The sequence below is a fragment of the Euprymna scolopes genome, chromosome 5, assembly GCF_053919585.1.
Source record: "Euprymna scolopes isolate OS-2025 chromosome 5, ASM5391958v1, whole genome shotgun sequence".
NCBI classification, from domain to species: Eukaryota; Metazoa; Mollusca; class Cephalopoda; order Sepiida; family Sepiolidae; genus Euprymna; species Euprymna scolopes.
Window position 1 is genome coordinate 148,192,467 of NC_136486.1, and position 16,871 is coordinate 148,209,337.

General features: G+C 31.5%; 1 protein-coding gene across 10 annotated transcripts in view; it reads right to left on the reverse strand.

Moving 5' to 3' along the window:
* The window catches only part of LOC145277016 (synaptogenesis protein syg-2-like), an 824,542-nt gene that overhangs the window by 200,083 nt on the left and 607,588 nt on the right, over positions 1 to 16,871 (reverse strand). For all 10 annotated transcript variants that reach the window (XR_013868085.1, XR_013868082.1, XR_013868084.1 and 7 more), the window contains exon 8: positions 2,204 to 2,485. Coding sequence is in view for 6 of the 10 variants with exons in the window: in XM_080128618.1 (XP_079984744.1) it covers positions 2,204 to 2,485 (282 nt within the window). In the remaining 4 variants the exon portion in view is untranslated. The remainder of the gene's footprint in view (positions 1 to 2,203; positions 2,486 to 16,871) is intronic.

The following is a 16,871-nucleotide window of genomic DNA, read 5'->3' on the forward strand; positions in this document are numbered from 1 at the left end:
TATAAATAATTTTACGAAGAATTCTTCATAAATTTTAGTTTTGGTTTCGAATATAGTTAATGGCATGCAAGTAATCTATTTTTTTTATAAATAATTCCATCAAGAATTCTTCATAAGTCCTGGTTTCCATTATAGCTGAAGGAACCCAATATATTTTTTTCATAAGTTTTGGTTTAGATTCAAACTGATGCACGCAAGTCATGGATATATTTTTTATTTTTGAAATTGCAATTTTATAATCTATAAAAATCGATAGTACATTAACTCTATAATAATATATACGAAATCTGCAAGGATTGAAATATCATACTTAAGCGTACTTTACGACCGGGCTATGCCAGCCGTCCCTGCTAGCTTAGATAAATACTTCTGCAGTTTTAACAAAAGAGCTACAATTATATCAGAGCGTCTCCATTAACGCTGAACATCTACAGAATGCCAGCATCAATACATTACATATGAATGAGTCCCCTGTGGAATTTCCACAGGTCCCGCTGGTTGTTGATTAATATTTTAACGATTCTACATTGTTCATAATCATCAATTCATTCCCAAACAGATTCCTCCTAAGAAATTGATGATATTATAGTATCGACTGTTCATACATTAAAGGAATCCAGATAAAGCTATTAGATGCATCACTGAATGATATATTATATATATACACACACACACACACATATATATATATATATATATTAAATAGTAATAAAATTATTTGATAAATTTCAAAAAATTAAACATATATATATTATAGATAAAGGATTCAATTAACTTAAAAGAAATAAAGTGACCTCCAAATTATCAAACAAAATATAAATTAGACAGGCGCAATATAAATAACATAATATGTATACTTTAAAATACCAGAAGACTGCAGATGTTCATTTGGATGCTTTGCCATAGCTGGAAGTATAGTGAAAGAACCTGAAGTAAGCAACCTTATGTCACGTTCAACATAGGCAGAAGCGAAAAGTAAAAGGTTCTTTGAATAAAGAACCACCACGATGACGGTGACTTAGTGATTAATGACACAAACTGAAAACTAAGTGCCAAGTTCGAATCCATTTCATTCTACAGAAACACTTGACCTTATGTCTAACTTTCTGAAGAGGGGTAAATAAAATAAAGAACCATCATAAAAATGTTTATTTACTTCACCCAACGGCTGACACATTGATTTTACCTCCAACCAATGGCTGACACATTCATTTTACCTCCAACCAATGGCTGACACATTCATTTTACCTCCAACCAATCGCTGATACATTGATTTTACCTCCAACCAATGGCTGATACATTGATTAAATGTTAACTGTCACGAATGACCAGAAAGTTTCCATTCAGCACCAGTGTGTGAATTACAAACGGATTTACATCTGGATTTTTGACCAACAGATTGGATTCTTCAGAAATGTGTCAGCCATATAAACTCAAACTTAAATAAACATAATTTTCATATTATTTGGATTCTTTAGACGACTGGTCTCATGTTATTTTCACAATGCTTGGGTTGATGTATCTTTTCATGTGTATCTTTTCGAAATTAGGAACCATTCTTTCAAATTCTGGAATCTGTATGGAATTTTGAATGGAACTCTTTATTTAATCCATGAGGGCAGCATGTTCTCTTTCCATCAGCCATGACTGGAAAAAGGCCATAAGTAATTCGCAATTATATTTTGAGTGAAGAAAGTTGAGGGTTACATTGAGTGAAATATTGTGCAAATAAAATTTCGAGATGAGAACAATTCAAATTAATTGAAATAATCCAAATAATCCGTCCTCATCTAAAAAATTCAGAAACTTAATTTTGTTGAAATTCTCAGCCATTAATCAAAAGGCCAGTAATAAAAAATTACCAACTAATACACTCCATTTTTATTTGTATATTGTTTAATAAGTTAAGGATCAAAATATATAGTTATGCGCATAAAAATTAAAAGGAGAAAGATGCAATGCAAATGGTTCTTTATTACTCTCGTCTGAATTACACTGTCCTTTTTTAGAACTTTTGTTTGGGATTTTTTATCTCCAACTTTTACTCCACACATACAGGCTCATACAACACGGATTTCTTTTTTTACTTAACTTCATCTAGGTTGAGGCCATTGTCATTTAAAGATGCTATGACATATACCTTTTTCATTACCATATTAAAACAAAAGTAAACGAGAATTTTTGTAAAAAGGATGTCACTTACATTCAACAAGCACTGTCACGGAACTTGCAACGTGTTTGTCATGCTGCGTGATGGTGAAGCTATTCTCCGCTCGGCAAACAAGGCGCTCAGAGTGGTTGTAACGTGTGACGGGGTTGAATCGGATCATGTATCCAGAATGTACCGGTCCACTGTTGGCCAAGTACCATTTATAGAAGACGTGTGGTGGGTTGCCAGGTTTGGCCTCACAGTAAAGAGCTTGGTCCGTACCTTCAAGCCAGGGGAAGTCACTGCTACTGCTTATCATGGGCTTGCCAGGCGGAACTGAAACAAACGTAAAAAACATATCATGTAATAAAGACAGATATTAGACAGGAAATCAGAAGTGTACTGGAAAAAACTAGATAACATTTATATATCTGAAGCAGGTGCTGCCTGTTAAAAAAAAGAAATCGATTAATTTCCGTGAGTAAAATATCATAAACAATGAAAGAACCATATGCATTGTTTTAATAAATAAGAAAGTAAATATTTTAAAAGACATTATATTTCTTTATCTACCTGTTCTCCATCCGAGTGAAGCTTGATAGCCGTTCTATTTTTCTTAGAATGATGATTGGAGTTTTTATCTTGGCCCAAAATATAAGAGAGAATAGTAAATAACAAAAGCGTTACTTACTTTAGCGATGAGACTTTGGCAACCATTTGAATTTTTTTGATTTGTAACAAACGTAGTAATAAAATTAGCTAGTAAGCCTAGAGTATTAACTAATGGAATTTAGGAATGCATAGCAGGAATTGTGTCATAAGTATTTAATTGCTGAAATTGATTTGAATTTTAAGTTTTATATTTAAATTACAAAGACTAGTTATTGCCATAATTTGCTACTCTAAATGAAATATTGATTTTGGAGGACAAAAGCTATCGATGACAAAGTTCGAGAATCCAACTGGCTTAATTTTTTATATAAGCTATGTATAATTTGTCTTTTACACGTCAAGTGTCTTTATACATGCTTTTTTCAAGACCAGTGTTTTTCATCATTTTAATTCATATATGTAAGATTTAAAGTTTAAATAATATTTAATAAGAATCAGTTCCTAGACTCTTTCAAAGTTAATGCGATAAAATGATTATTAACATATTACTTGTTTTATTTATCATTTCATGTTAAGAAAATGAAGGTCTAATTAACAGTCATAGTGAAGAAGATTTAGAAAGCGGGATGATAGAGGTGAAATAAAAGCGGAACAATAACAAATGCTTAACGATTAATGAATGTATGATTCATAAACCGAAACAGTTTCAAAAGAAAACTTGTTTATTGCTTGTATATTTTCCCCTTTCATGCTTACTTAGTAGGTTCACATAAGCTAATGCAGCTGAGGAATCCAGTGGTAAAAAACCACTGGATTATTTTTTAATTTCGATTTTTTTTTTGCTGCCGTAATTAGGGATGACGTCATCTGGCATGTTTATGGAAGGCAGTTATTAGACTTTTGAATGCATTGTATTTTTTATTTATTTATTTATTTTATTTTACATCTCGGATTTTCCAGAGGTCAGTATAATATGGACGTGATAAAAGGTTGTTGTTTAACTTCTTCCAAAATAGGCAATCTGGTTGGTTATAAAAATAGTATGGATTTGACCTGTCAGCATTCTCCGATAGGAGCGCCTCAATGTATCAGCAATTAATCAATATCTTTCTTTCTTGAAGAAGATAATGCTTGGGAGAATGGTCGCTTGAGACTGAGTAGAAACATGAAATACAACGCTATTTCAATCTAAAGGTCAAGACAGGTCACTATTATTGAACACCATTTTCAATTTACATGATATTACCAAGTTTGGTCATTGACATTATTATATATATATATATATATATATATATATATATATATCGCCGAAATAGCCACATGGTAAGCAGCTGGTGATCCCCGTTTTCTATTTACAAAATTTTAGTTAAGGTTTTCTCTTTTCATCCTTATGTAGTTAAATTCTGTTTTAAAATTGAAGACTTTTGCGAAATCGGCTTATGCAAGTGCTAAGTCTATTTCTATTTAACATTTTAGTAAAGGCTTTTTTTGCATCCTTATATAAATGAGTTCTCTTTTGTCATCATAAACTTTTTAGAAGTCGGATTATGCTAATCTGCGATAGGTTAAAGTTAATTTTTTTTTCCCTTCCGGGAATTTAAACTGCATTCTTTATTTAAAGCTTCTTTAGACTATATATATATAATTTGTTTGTTGTAAGTTACAATCTTTCCTTCAATGTGAGCATGAAAGGTTTTACGCACAACTTTATCTTTAATATAGATACATGAAAGCTTTAATATAGATTCTCAGAATAATATATATCAATGGAAGTTGAAAATATCATTTATGCATAGGAAAATAAAGAAAACATAAAAGGAAAAATTACAACCAGTAAAGAAATCAAAGACGAAAAAGAATATTAGAAAAAGAAAACAAAGGAGGAAGAGGAGCGAATTTAGATATTGTTGCAAGCAGATAAAAATGGAAGAAATATTGAAAGAAAAAGTTTAAAAAAAAAAAAAAAAAAGGATGAAGATTATGAAAAAGTAGCAGACACTGCATCAGATGATTCCGAAAAAGAAAGTTCTGAAAAAGATGAATAAACTGAAGGAGATTCTAAAAAGAACGGCTTGAAGAAATGAGATATGAAGAATTAGAATATGAAGAAAATAACTCTTGAAAAGGGTAAATTGAATAAAATTCTACAGAAAGAAAAAGTCTAATTAAAGAGAAGACAACTCTAGGGGATAAAATTTTAATGGAGATTCCAAAGAATAAAAAAATAAAACCTGATCATTCTAAATAAAAGACTATGAGGAAAGAGATGACACGGAAGACTATTTAAAGAGAGAATAAACAGTTAAAAGAAAAGAGTTGCTAGAAGAATTGCAAAAACAAAACAAATAAATATACTGCCAGCTGTTCTGTTTTGATTGTCATGGCAACAAAGTTACTTTGGGTGCACACAAATCTAAAAGAATTCTTTTAGTTTTGTCATCCAATGCACTTAGCTTGCATACATCAAAAGCTTCTTACAACAAATGTGTGAAAACATTTGCAAAATGTATCCTTTCCCTGCGCGCGCACACATACAAACATGTGTGTGTCCCCAAATAGTCAAGCAAAACAATTACCAGATTGCAAAGTATATATATATATATATATATATATATATATATATATATATATATATATATATATATATATATACAATGAGAGAAAGATAGAGAGGGATAATAAAAAGGAACAAACCGAGTTATGTGTTCATCAACGTTTCGTCTTTATTTCGAGACTTCTTCTGGATGAATGAGGTTAAAAAAACAAAAACACCAGTACAATCTCATTCATCCAGAGGAAGTCTCGAAATAAAGACGAAACGTTGATGAACACATAACTCGGTTTGTTGCTTTTTATTTTCTCTATTTTATTGGAATACTATTTTCCATTATTCTCATATATATATATATATATATATATATATATATATATACATGAACACATACAGAAGCGATACTGATATGTAGCTATCAATTGATCTTGTTTAAAAAATTGTGATCTCATCGATTTCGATGGCAATATATGAAAGCGTGAAACATTCGTTGATTACCATTCAATTCTGGGCAACGTCGGGTCTCCGTGCTAGTCGATACATGAAAACATTATATCTCCTTGTGAACTTGTATGTAGATTCATGAAATAATAATTATGTATATGAACACATAACATGAATGTGTTTATGTATGTATTATTACAAAATTTACCTGCATATGAATATATATGTGAACAGAGTAGGGGGGGGGATAATGTCTAAAGAAAAAGGAAACTAAATAAAACAATAAGCGAGAAATAAATAAAATAACAGAAAATTGAACATGGAAAAAATTAAAATCTTTAAGAAGGAGTTAAAGGTGTAAATAAAGAGATGGACAAATTAAGAGGAAAAAATGAAATAAAAAGAGAAATAGTGAAATAAAAAGAAAGGAATAAACATATAGAAATAAATAAAGTGCAATTGAGACAAAAAGTAAGAAAATAAATTAGTTTAAAGTAAAAAAAAAAATGAAGGAAAAACTGAAGGAACAAAGAATGACGAATGTAAAAGAAAGAATAAAAATACGAAAGAGAAACAAAATAAATCATAAAAATGTAAAAAATTCAGTCCATAAATGAAAGCAATCTCGAATGACTCAAGAATGGACCAAAAATAAAAAGGAAGAAAAATCTAAAAATGAAGACAAAAAATTGAAATTTGTGAAGCCTCTCTTAATAACTCACCGAAAAAAATGTTAAAAAAAAAAGGATTAATGTGTATGTCAAGTTTTCTAAACGAAAATGGATGAAAAAAATCAGTGATAAAACTCACTGGTGCATGAATAAAGTAGAGGCCATGACTTCTTTAAATAAAATGTTGAAGAGTACAATAAAAAAGCTTAACATACAATAAAAACAAAAGCTTAACACAAAAGCAGGTTCAACTTTTTGTATCAAAAGTTAAGAGATTTACATTTCCTGTCAACAACTTTCATTTTCTAGACATAAAAAATGTTTATTCCTAAGTCTTTTATCGCTGTTAATTTCTTCATGCAACAAGTTAAATTATTGTCTATTATAAAAAGGTTACAGATACAGGTTATAGATAGTTTAGTTGTTTGCTAAATTTACTTATGCGTTTTTGTTTCTATAGTTAGGTGTGTGTGTATATTCAATTTAATTTATTTGGCAAAAAATATGATAATCTCACTTATTGCCCAAATTCACCTTAAATTGTTGGTCCTTTTATCACCTCACTTAAGTCTATTTCAAAAGTTCAGCGATTCTTTTGATTCAGTTGAAATTGGCGGTGAAATAGTTTCTTGTAGTATCCATGTAGACATCTTACTTATGCAATGAATATTAAATCCTGGTATATATCATAATGCTCATAGTTAAGACTGGAGGCCAAACTCAGATCACTATGCAATCGTCGGCGATCAGGATGGGGGGGTCAATCTTTTTGAGTCGGCTCTCATATAGGGCAGATCCATTCAAGTAGCCAGCCTTCAAACTCCTTCCAGATGCTTGATATCATGTATTAGATATAGAGAAGAGGTCTGGACACCATATTCTGACAATGACATAAAGAGGATGAAAGATTTCAGAAGTGAGTTTGCAGAGAGTACGTTCGATAAGAAATAAGCTGCCCCTTGCTTTGTTAGCAGCCTAAATGCAATGTTTATATGGCTTGAATGAAGAGCCGATCAGAAAGATAAGATCTTCCGTCTCATTCACCACCTTAAGCTGAGTTGTGCCATGAACTCTTATATATTTTTATATACATGATTCACTCCTAAACTAAGTAACTGATTACTGTGAATTTTTGAACATAGTTGATAGGCATAAGGGGTTTTAATGTGGGCAATATTTAGCTCATTTTAATTTTATGAAAAGTGGTAAAATGAAAATTAAAATATCTTTCATAATATTTTTTTTTAAGGTATCAAATATTAATTAATAAATATTCACTCAAAGTTAATCGAGAATAAGGGATAATGAGATGGAAGATTTGGCAGCTGAGAGATGAAGAACTTAGAAATGATTGAAAATGGATGATGGAGTTCATGAGAGGAATCTGTTTGAATTGGATTTGAAAAAAAAATGATGCTGTAATCTGTAATATATATATATATATATATATATATATATATATATATATATGTTATCTGGCAATACACCATACAAACGGAAGCTTGTGCAAAAAATAACTTTTTTCGTGGAAATTTTGCCTGATGCTAAGAATATGGATGGAAAAGGGAAAGTCTTTTTTACTTTGTAGTAGAAAACGAGTTCTTGCTGTGAATGTCTTACAAGAAATGTGAACCTTATAGATTTGGCTATTTACGTTTCTTTTTAGAATACCAATTGTTTAATAACTAATGATTCAATAAGAGAGACACAGAAACATGCAACATAGAAAAGGATACTATTTTAGTGAGTCAGAAAGGATTTGTTCGATTCCAAAAAAGAAAATTTTAAATGAGATGCTTTTTGTCTTGGTCGACAGTAAACAAAATCAAAGTCGCAGTTGAACAAGATTGTCGTTTGACAACTAGACAAATCGCAGAGATTGACAAAATTTCAAAATCGAGCATAGAAAATAAATTGCAATGTTACCTCTTATAGCGTTAAAGTTATTATTGATACTCCTTACAGTTTTCAACTGTTGAAGTAAAAATCGATCGTTTATGTTTTTATTCTTTTATTTATTTTTTTTACGCTTACTTCTACATTCTTGTTTTAACGTATCAATCCTGAGGGTGCTTCTTTATAGATTACTAGTCATTGCAACCTTTGCAGCTGTGGTTGGATGATGGAGAGTGATGGGAAGAGGAAGAGAGTGTTGCGATGGAGGGGGAGAGTGTAATGGTATGGCTGTGGAATGTGATGAAGTCTTGACAACTTGAGTGCAGAAACGTTTTCTAGCTTGAAGCACAAAGGAAGAAGAAAAAGAAAGCAAGAATATATATATATATATATATATATATATATATATATATATATATATATACGTGTGTGTGTGTGTGTATATATATGAGAACGAATAAGATCTGTTGAGTTAAACATACACACATATATGTATAACTGAATAATATAAAAAATATTTTATTAGATCCTATCGTGCTAAGATGCTCAATACTGGAGATAGTATTAAAATGAATGTTGAAATGCTAAAAAAATTAAATATTAAGTAAAATTGAACACTTGATGATTTCAAAAATTTTGTAAATTTTACAATTTTATTTACACCGTTTCTTATATTAATACTATTTTATACAATAAATGTGTGTTTGCTTTAAAAGATATTTCTTTCTCTCATTATGTGTGTGTGTGCGTGCGTGCATGCGCGCATTAAACTCCAGATATAAACAGACACAATTGCATAGGGATAAGAACTGTTTGCGAAAGATGTGAACACATTTAGATATATAAGAAAATGTATGTATGGGAAGTGTAGAAAGAAGTCGAATAAAAAGTCAAGTTTAAAATAGCAAGAATAAAAGTGGTCTCATTTTAGCAAAATCCTCTCCCAAAAGATTTTCTTTCACCTGAAAATTGCTAAGTCAGTCAGCAAGAAAGATCAAACCGACAGGTGACCAAATTATAATGCTTTCTTTTTTTTTCTTTTCTTAGACTTATTTTTCTTTTCCATTTTTTTGTTATTTTGTACTAGCTGCGGATGGGATATCCTACCGGATGCCAGACATTCATTCATTATTTCATACATACCGAAAGATCTTTTTAAGATTCTAGCCGTCCTTTTTACCTGCAATTTTTTGTATCTCTTTTGCACTTGGTTCACCGGGTATACTTGCCAGGTACTTTTTAAAATCTTTTTCCTGAGTCTGGTTGCTCCTATAATTATTGAAATGATGGCGATCTTCCTAAGATTCCAGTTTCTTTTCATGTCGTACATGAGACTTTGATATTTTGCTATTTTTCCCCTTTCACCTCTGTTTAATCCAGCATCATTGAGGACACTAACTCCTAAGATTGCTTCTTTGTCCCATATTACTATGTCAGGTCTAATAGCTCCAGTTTCTAGGTATGTAGCTGCAGAAATTGCCACATTGAAAAGGTAATGGCCAGTGTAACGTTCAAGGAAACTATGGAGCAACCCACAACTCAATCGGAAATCATGATTTGCAGAATTTATAAGTTTGTTATATAAATATTCTACATAGCTTGTGATAGCAATTCTTTCTAGTACAGAATTCAATAAATAAAGATGACTAGCAGGACCTGTGGAAATCCCACAGCGGACTCTTACAAATATAATATATAGATTTTGGCGTTCTGTGGATGTTCAGTGTAAATGGAGACGCCCTGATATTATTGTAGCTCTTTTGTTAAAACTTCAAAAGTATTTATCTAAGCTAGTAGGGACGCCCGTATTTCTGATCATCACTACAGTTGTCTCTGAAATAGCCAAGAAATTACCCTTTAACAATCAGTGGTGAATAAGGTGTGAGGTTCAAGTTATAATGTCGGCTGTATAAAACCACACTAATCAGTCTTTTATAAGACGAAACACATGTGTAAAAATAAATAATTATACATAAATTAAAAATAATATATACACATGCCTTTTAAATATAATTTTCTACTTAACATAAAATCTATCCCAAGTGTGATGTAGGTTTCTTATTTTTAAAGTCACTATATTTTTATTTTATAAAAATTTCATATTGAAAGTCTTCTTTGACCGTTTATGATTTACATGAATTCATTTAACCGATAAAATTTCTTTAACTCCCATAAGTGAATTCATTAACTGAAATGGTAAGATATCTGACACCAATGGTCAAGGTGGGGAGAGATCTGGCATCCAGGTTTATAATCTTGGACTAGATGTACTTGCAATATTTAATCACACTGATGAGGCGTGAAACAGCTGTCTGCGAATGACTCTTGTGTTTTTAAGTCAATGAATTTTCATGATCCAAAGTTCCTAATATGTAGATACAAGATGACCAACTTGTAAATAGTATTTAATCTGCAAAGTTTGGCAGAAATCCATTCAGTAGTTTCTGATATTATAATACACACAGAGGATTCTATATTCACTAGATGGAAAATTACTATAATAGCGATATTCCTTCTAATAGTCGTAGTTATATTTGATTGCTTCGGCTGTGAATGAAAGTTCTGAAATTCTAGCAGCAACCACAGCACCAATTATTTCTTTCCTTCTAAAACATAATATTTAATCTTTCACAGCATTTTTGACATTCTTTTACTATCTTTTTCATCAGTCATATTTTTACATATATTTTGTACATTAAAAATGTGTATATATTTTCAGGCACATATCTTCATGTATACTTAGTAAACTTGAATGCCAACTTGGAGAGAACTTGAACGCCTACTAGACACTGTACTGGAGTATCTAAGCTCTCTGTGTACAGTCAGATTTGTCAAGACAACCAGGTATGAGGATACTTGCTCCTACAAGTAAACCCCAACTAAATATTCAAAATAGTGTAGCAGACAAACTTGCAACAAGCACAGTAGCAGGAGTTAATTCTCGCAGCTCGATATTTCAAATCCATTTTTTCCCTGGCTTGTCCAATCACAAGCCAGCTCTCAATCACGTGACTGAGTGTATAAAAGATAAAACCGAGAACCCTCTCCCTCTTACTCTCGTTGTCTCCCTGGCTTTCGCTGGCCCCGGGCTAAGGTGAGTATCACAAGTCAACATGGCTATCATCAAAACTTGCTTCCACGTATGCTTCACACATGTACTTTTTCCTACGACGAGACACTAACCCTTTACCCCGTCTCTACTATCAGACGCATGCTCCTACAATGAAGACCTTTCTGTTTCTTTCTCCTTCAACAGGCCTAACTTAAGTCTAATCTCCGTCTTTTCACGACTACTATAAATGCACACGAACACTGAACTCTCCTACTAACCTGTTTTTCTCTTGTACATGCTACTAACGAAGATGACAAATAAAGTTGCTTTTGAATAGAGAATGAAACTCCTTTTTGTTGTCTCTTATTCAATGATAGCATAGTATTCCAAGCCCAAACCAAAATCCTCCGGGTATGATTACCCTATACTGGCTTATATAAGGATTGATGCACCTTCTGTGAATGATGCCGCCTATAGTAACAACCATCAGCTAGATACTCCAGCAAACTAGATGAATTCTTGTCCTGGAATCTAGCAAGATCAAAAGACCAAAACAAATACATTCATGCAGTTGTTCAATAAGTGAGAAGAAAATTAATATTCATCACTTCTTTAATAACTCAATGTTTGAGAGATAAGAGAACTGTAATGGAATATCATATAGAGACTAAGTGTAAACTCCATTGATTTTTTAGAACTCTGACTGAAGTAAAATGAAAAGAAAAATAACCGTTTAAACATTTATTTTCACATTCATATCTATATGTATATATAAACAGGTTCCTTCAGTCTTTGACAGACTATGGATACCCATGAAGGGGTGCTTGCACATGAAATTTTTGTGGCAGGAGGTGCGCAATCTCCAACCACACCTCTTCTGAATCGACATTTTTGAATACCAATTGCAAGTGAAGTGTATGTACAGGACGACTGGAAACAAATGCTGAGATAAGCATAAATAGAAGCCTAGAATTCCCAAATGGTCATCTATCTGGTACTAATCAGGCTCAAAGTTGCTTAACTACAGTGATCTGATATGAACCGATGTGTAAATGTGATTATGCCATGCATATATATATATATATATATATATATATATACACTAATGTAAAACCTTTGTCAAACATGACAGAAAAAAATCATGTTTGGCCAGTGTTCATACTGACATATATCTAGATATATTAGAAAAATATTTATTTAAAATCAGAATTTTATCAGTAAGTGAATTTTTCATATATATAAATTAGCATTTCTGATGACCTAGACGAAAAACAAAAAAACACACCGATTGTTGGAATTTTATAAATAGATTGAAGAATTTCTTTAAGAATTTATTTCAGGCAGAGAGAGTAAGGTGGTTGACTAACCTGCCAATTACTTTTTAGCACTTGGAATGGTCTCATCCACAGGCTAGAAAACGGCACGTTTTACTCGCTAACTCTTGTGTAATGCGGTAAAAGTAAATAATTTATTTATGTACAAAAATACACATTGGTCTTTATTATAGAGTTGAGGATATATATTGTTCATCAATATTTTATTTATAATTAATATGTCTGTACATGTATTTTGCATATGCATATCTATACATCTATTTTTCAAAAGTCATCTTTCTAAGACTTTATTTTTTCTGCTTTTCTTTATATTACACATGTATTCTGCATGCAAATATCATTTTGTACACGATAGAATATAGAAAGCATATATCAAAATGTCTGCGAAAATAGACTGATCATAAACTAAACTGCTGTAAACATCTTTCTTACTACCATTAATTCAAAACTGTGTCTCATGTTTGAGAATGGATGCCATGTCTTTGTTAAACGAATTGGATCTTTTTTTTTGTTTATTGTTCAGAGATTTTTCTTCATTTTCTTTTGACATTCGTGTTCAGTCAAAACTTTATTTTTGTTGTTCCTTAAATTGTTTTCTTGTTTTATTTATTCTGGAATATTTGTCATTCTATTTTTCTTATTTTTTTTTTAAGATTCATTTAAAATTCCACTTTTTTATTACTTATCTTTTCTCCATATTTCTGTTTTTGTGTTAGTAATAATTTTTATAAAATTATTAGCCATGTCATGTTTACTCTATTTTTTTCAAAGAATTTGCTGCATCAATGAAACCGAGACATTTACTGCACTAGTGTACCTTCGATGTAAAAACCCTCTCATTAAGCCAAATCTTAACCCTTCTTTCTAGAGTTATCCAAATGTAACAGGGTTTTCTACTCTAATAACTTCTTTACCCAAACTGTTAGCCTTTGGAATTCCCTTTCTGTCTCCTGTTTCCCTGTACCAAGATGCAGAAATGTATATTATTCGGAATCTTTGGACTATTGCTCTCATCTTGAGTGTAATTTTTATGTTTCCATCGATGTAACCTTCTATCTTCTTCAAGTGCACCTTGCAGAAATCGGGAATCTTTCTGTCAAACTTCAGAAATCTCGATAGAATTTCAAACGAAACCTTTCATTTACTTCATGGGAGTAACACATTCTCGTTCCGCCAGCCATGGCTGGATAGAGGTCCTAAATAATTCGCAATTGTATTTTTCGGTTGCCCACAGAGTATTGAGCCTTTCCAAAGACCCGTGACACAGAGGTTAGTACCTGGAAAAAACCAATACTAAAGTGATGTTCTCCTTAAAGTTGAATTCATTAGAAATTTCGTCCAAATTCTGGAGTTCGACAAGATACACCTAGAGAAGGTCGCATGTTACATCGATCAAAATGACACTCAGTGATGAGAACAGTAATCAAAATATTCCAAATAATATGAATAACCAATCTTCATCTAAAAAATTCAGAAATGTAATGCAGAAATTTAAATGTAATTTAAACAAATATTTCACTGTACAGATCCCCATTTAGGAAGCCCCTGTAGGTATTGTTAATCTGAGTTAATGCTCTCGAGTTATCTCCCCTTGTCTAGAAAAGAAAATCTGTTTTGAATAATTTCCTCTTAACTGTTGTTGTTTTAGATTCCATTGACAAGATGGTGGTTTAGCTGAGAAAAGTGTGCATTAACATTGGTAACAGAATTGTGTGATAAGAAACTGTCTTGTTTAGCAAACGCTGAAATACATTTAAAAGAAGAATGACTTCCTTCACAAAGCACCCACCTATTCGGAGTGAGTGACGAAGCATATGCTATATGTAAGCAAAATATAGACATATGGTCTATATTTACAGATTTACCTAAAGAGAAACGGGGCAATTTACTTTATGTATAAAAACCAACGAGTGGAGATATGACATATGAGAAATATTTGGAACCAAGTGTGTTATTTTAGATCATTTGAAACCATTACAAGTTTTAGTCCCCACTTCATCAGGGTCAAAGGTTTGTAGGGGAAATATCAGATATTTTGTAATTCATATGCAAGACTAGGAAAACAAATGATAATGATTGAAACATTTTATGGCTGTAAAAATGTACCAAAAATAGGCTCTGGATGATCCCCTTAATGTGCAACCTTAAGGGCAAATGTCACATAGCCCACTACACAATTCAAGCCATTACCTTTCCAATGAGCCTTCATTTGTTAAATGCTGAGATTTGGAACTTATAAAATTGTTAAAAAAAAAAAAAAAAGCGTAGCCAAATTGAATACTGAAATGCTCATATCTTGGTTCTATGGGACGAAACTATATGAAAATTTGCAGGATTTTTGAAGATTATAATACTATCTATGGTTAAAATTTTATGACAAGTGGTAAAAAAAGAATCTATATTTTAAAATCAATAAAATATGCCCAAATAAAATATGCCTACATTTGTATATATAGTGTCCTGGTAGGTTTCAGTTTTGCTGCTTTGGGATGAATTTTGGGTTAGATGGGCCTCTCTTAAGCCATGGTAGGCATCCTATCTAGTGATGGCGTCATGATAAAAAATACCCTTGATAGCCCTGGCGAAGCATCAACTATTCAGCTACCGACAAGATTTGAATTTCACTACAAACTCATGTAGTGAGTTCAATCTCGGCTACGGCCACGCTGGATGGATGGCCTTATCTTAGAAACTGCTCATCGATACATTAAATTAGAACACACGAGACGAGAAGTGGCTCAACTATGAAATTTAGATTATAAGAACATTATCAATAAAAGCCGTGCTTATTTTTGGCCTATTTTGATCAAAGATAGCATATATAAAACCAATTTCCTTGGGATATGGTAATATCTGATTTAGATAGCAATGGACAAGAAAGCATAAAATTCAGACAACGCCATCAATTCATATAAACATAATTCGGTTAGTGTTAATTTAATTTATAAGATCTAATATGATTTCAGAAATGATGCAGTTTGGGAATACTTTTAAAACTCTTGAGAAACCCTGATATTTTAAAGCAATTATTTGGTATTGTAAAGATAGAAAAATAGTAAACAATGCCAGTTTTATATTACAAGAAATTAAATATACACAATTTTATGTATATATGATAATCTTAGTTAATAAAACATTTAAAAAAAATTTTTTATTTACAAACAATTGTTTCTGCCTATTTTTGTAAATATACAAATTTATGGTATACTTAATTTAATCACTAAGATGTTTTATCAGTGTATAGCACATGTTTTATGAATGTTTCATAAAACATATATTTACAAAAATGAATAAATGTTCTTCAAATTTACTATGATTATGTCATGTTAAATCAAGGACTTTTTTATTATTTGGATTATTTGAACTATTTTAGATGTTATTCTCACAACATTTTAGCTGATGTAACCTTCAATGTTCATCATGTATATCTTGTTGAACTGAGAAATGTTTCTGTCAACCTAATACAAATTATAACTCATCTCAAAAATTCAAAAACATTAAATTTAAAACTCTAGTTGCAATATACACTATTGATCTATTTGTGCTAATTTGTAGAAATTTATATATATATTAGTGACCTGGCAAGGCCACAGGAGAGACAACCAAGCAAAAAAAAACTTGTTATATAGTGGTTTCATTTTGTGCCGTATATAAGATAAGACCAATTTAATTTAAATCATATAATAGTATTTCAAACTTTTGGTTCACAATTAATGTCCTGTTGCAGGCTGGTTCAAAGCTCTTGTCATCCATACTATTCAAGACAAAACACATTTCTTAGTTTATTCATTTTAAGAACAAGAAAACGAAATAAGTTCACTAAAACAATAGAAGAACAAGAAACACAAGAATAGAAATTAACATCATGATCCTTCCTGGTTTAACATACGTTTTAGATAGTGGCATGTGTTGGATGGTTTTTAGAAATTGACTTCTAACCTATATCTGGCCAGGTTATTATTTAAACTTCATCATCTGAAATATGACAGATTTTCTTTGGAAGTTATTTCCTTAGTTGAAGCAAGGATTTTATAGATCGGATGACCCTTCTGACACCAACTCGAAAAGGTAATAAGCACAAGTGCTTTATGGAGACACTGCAGGGTAGCTATTTCATATCAAAAAACGTCTTAGGCATGGTGTGCTGGTGTGGTATGGTCCT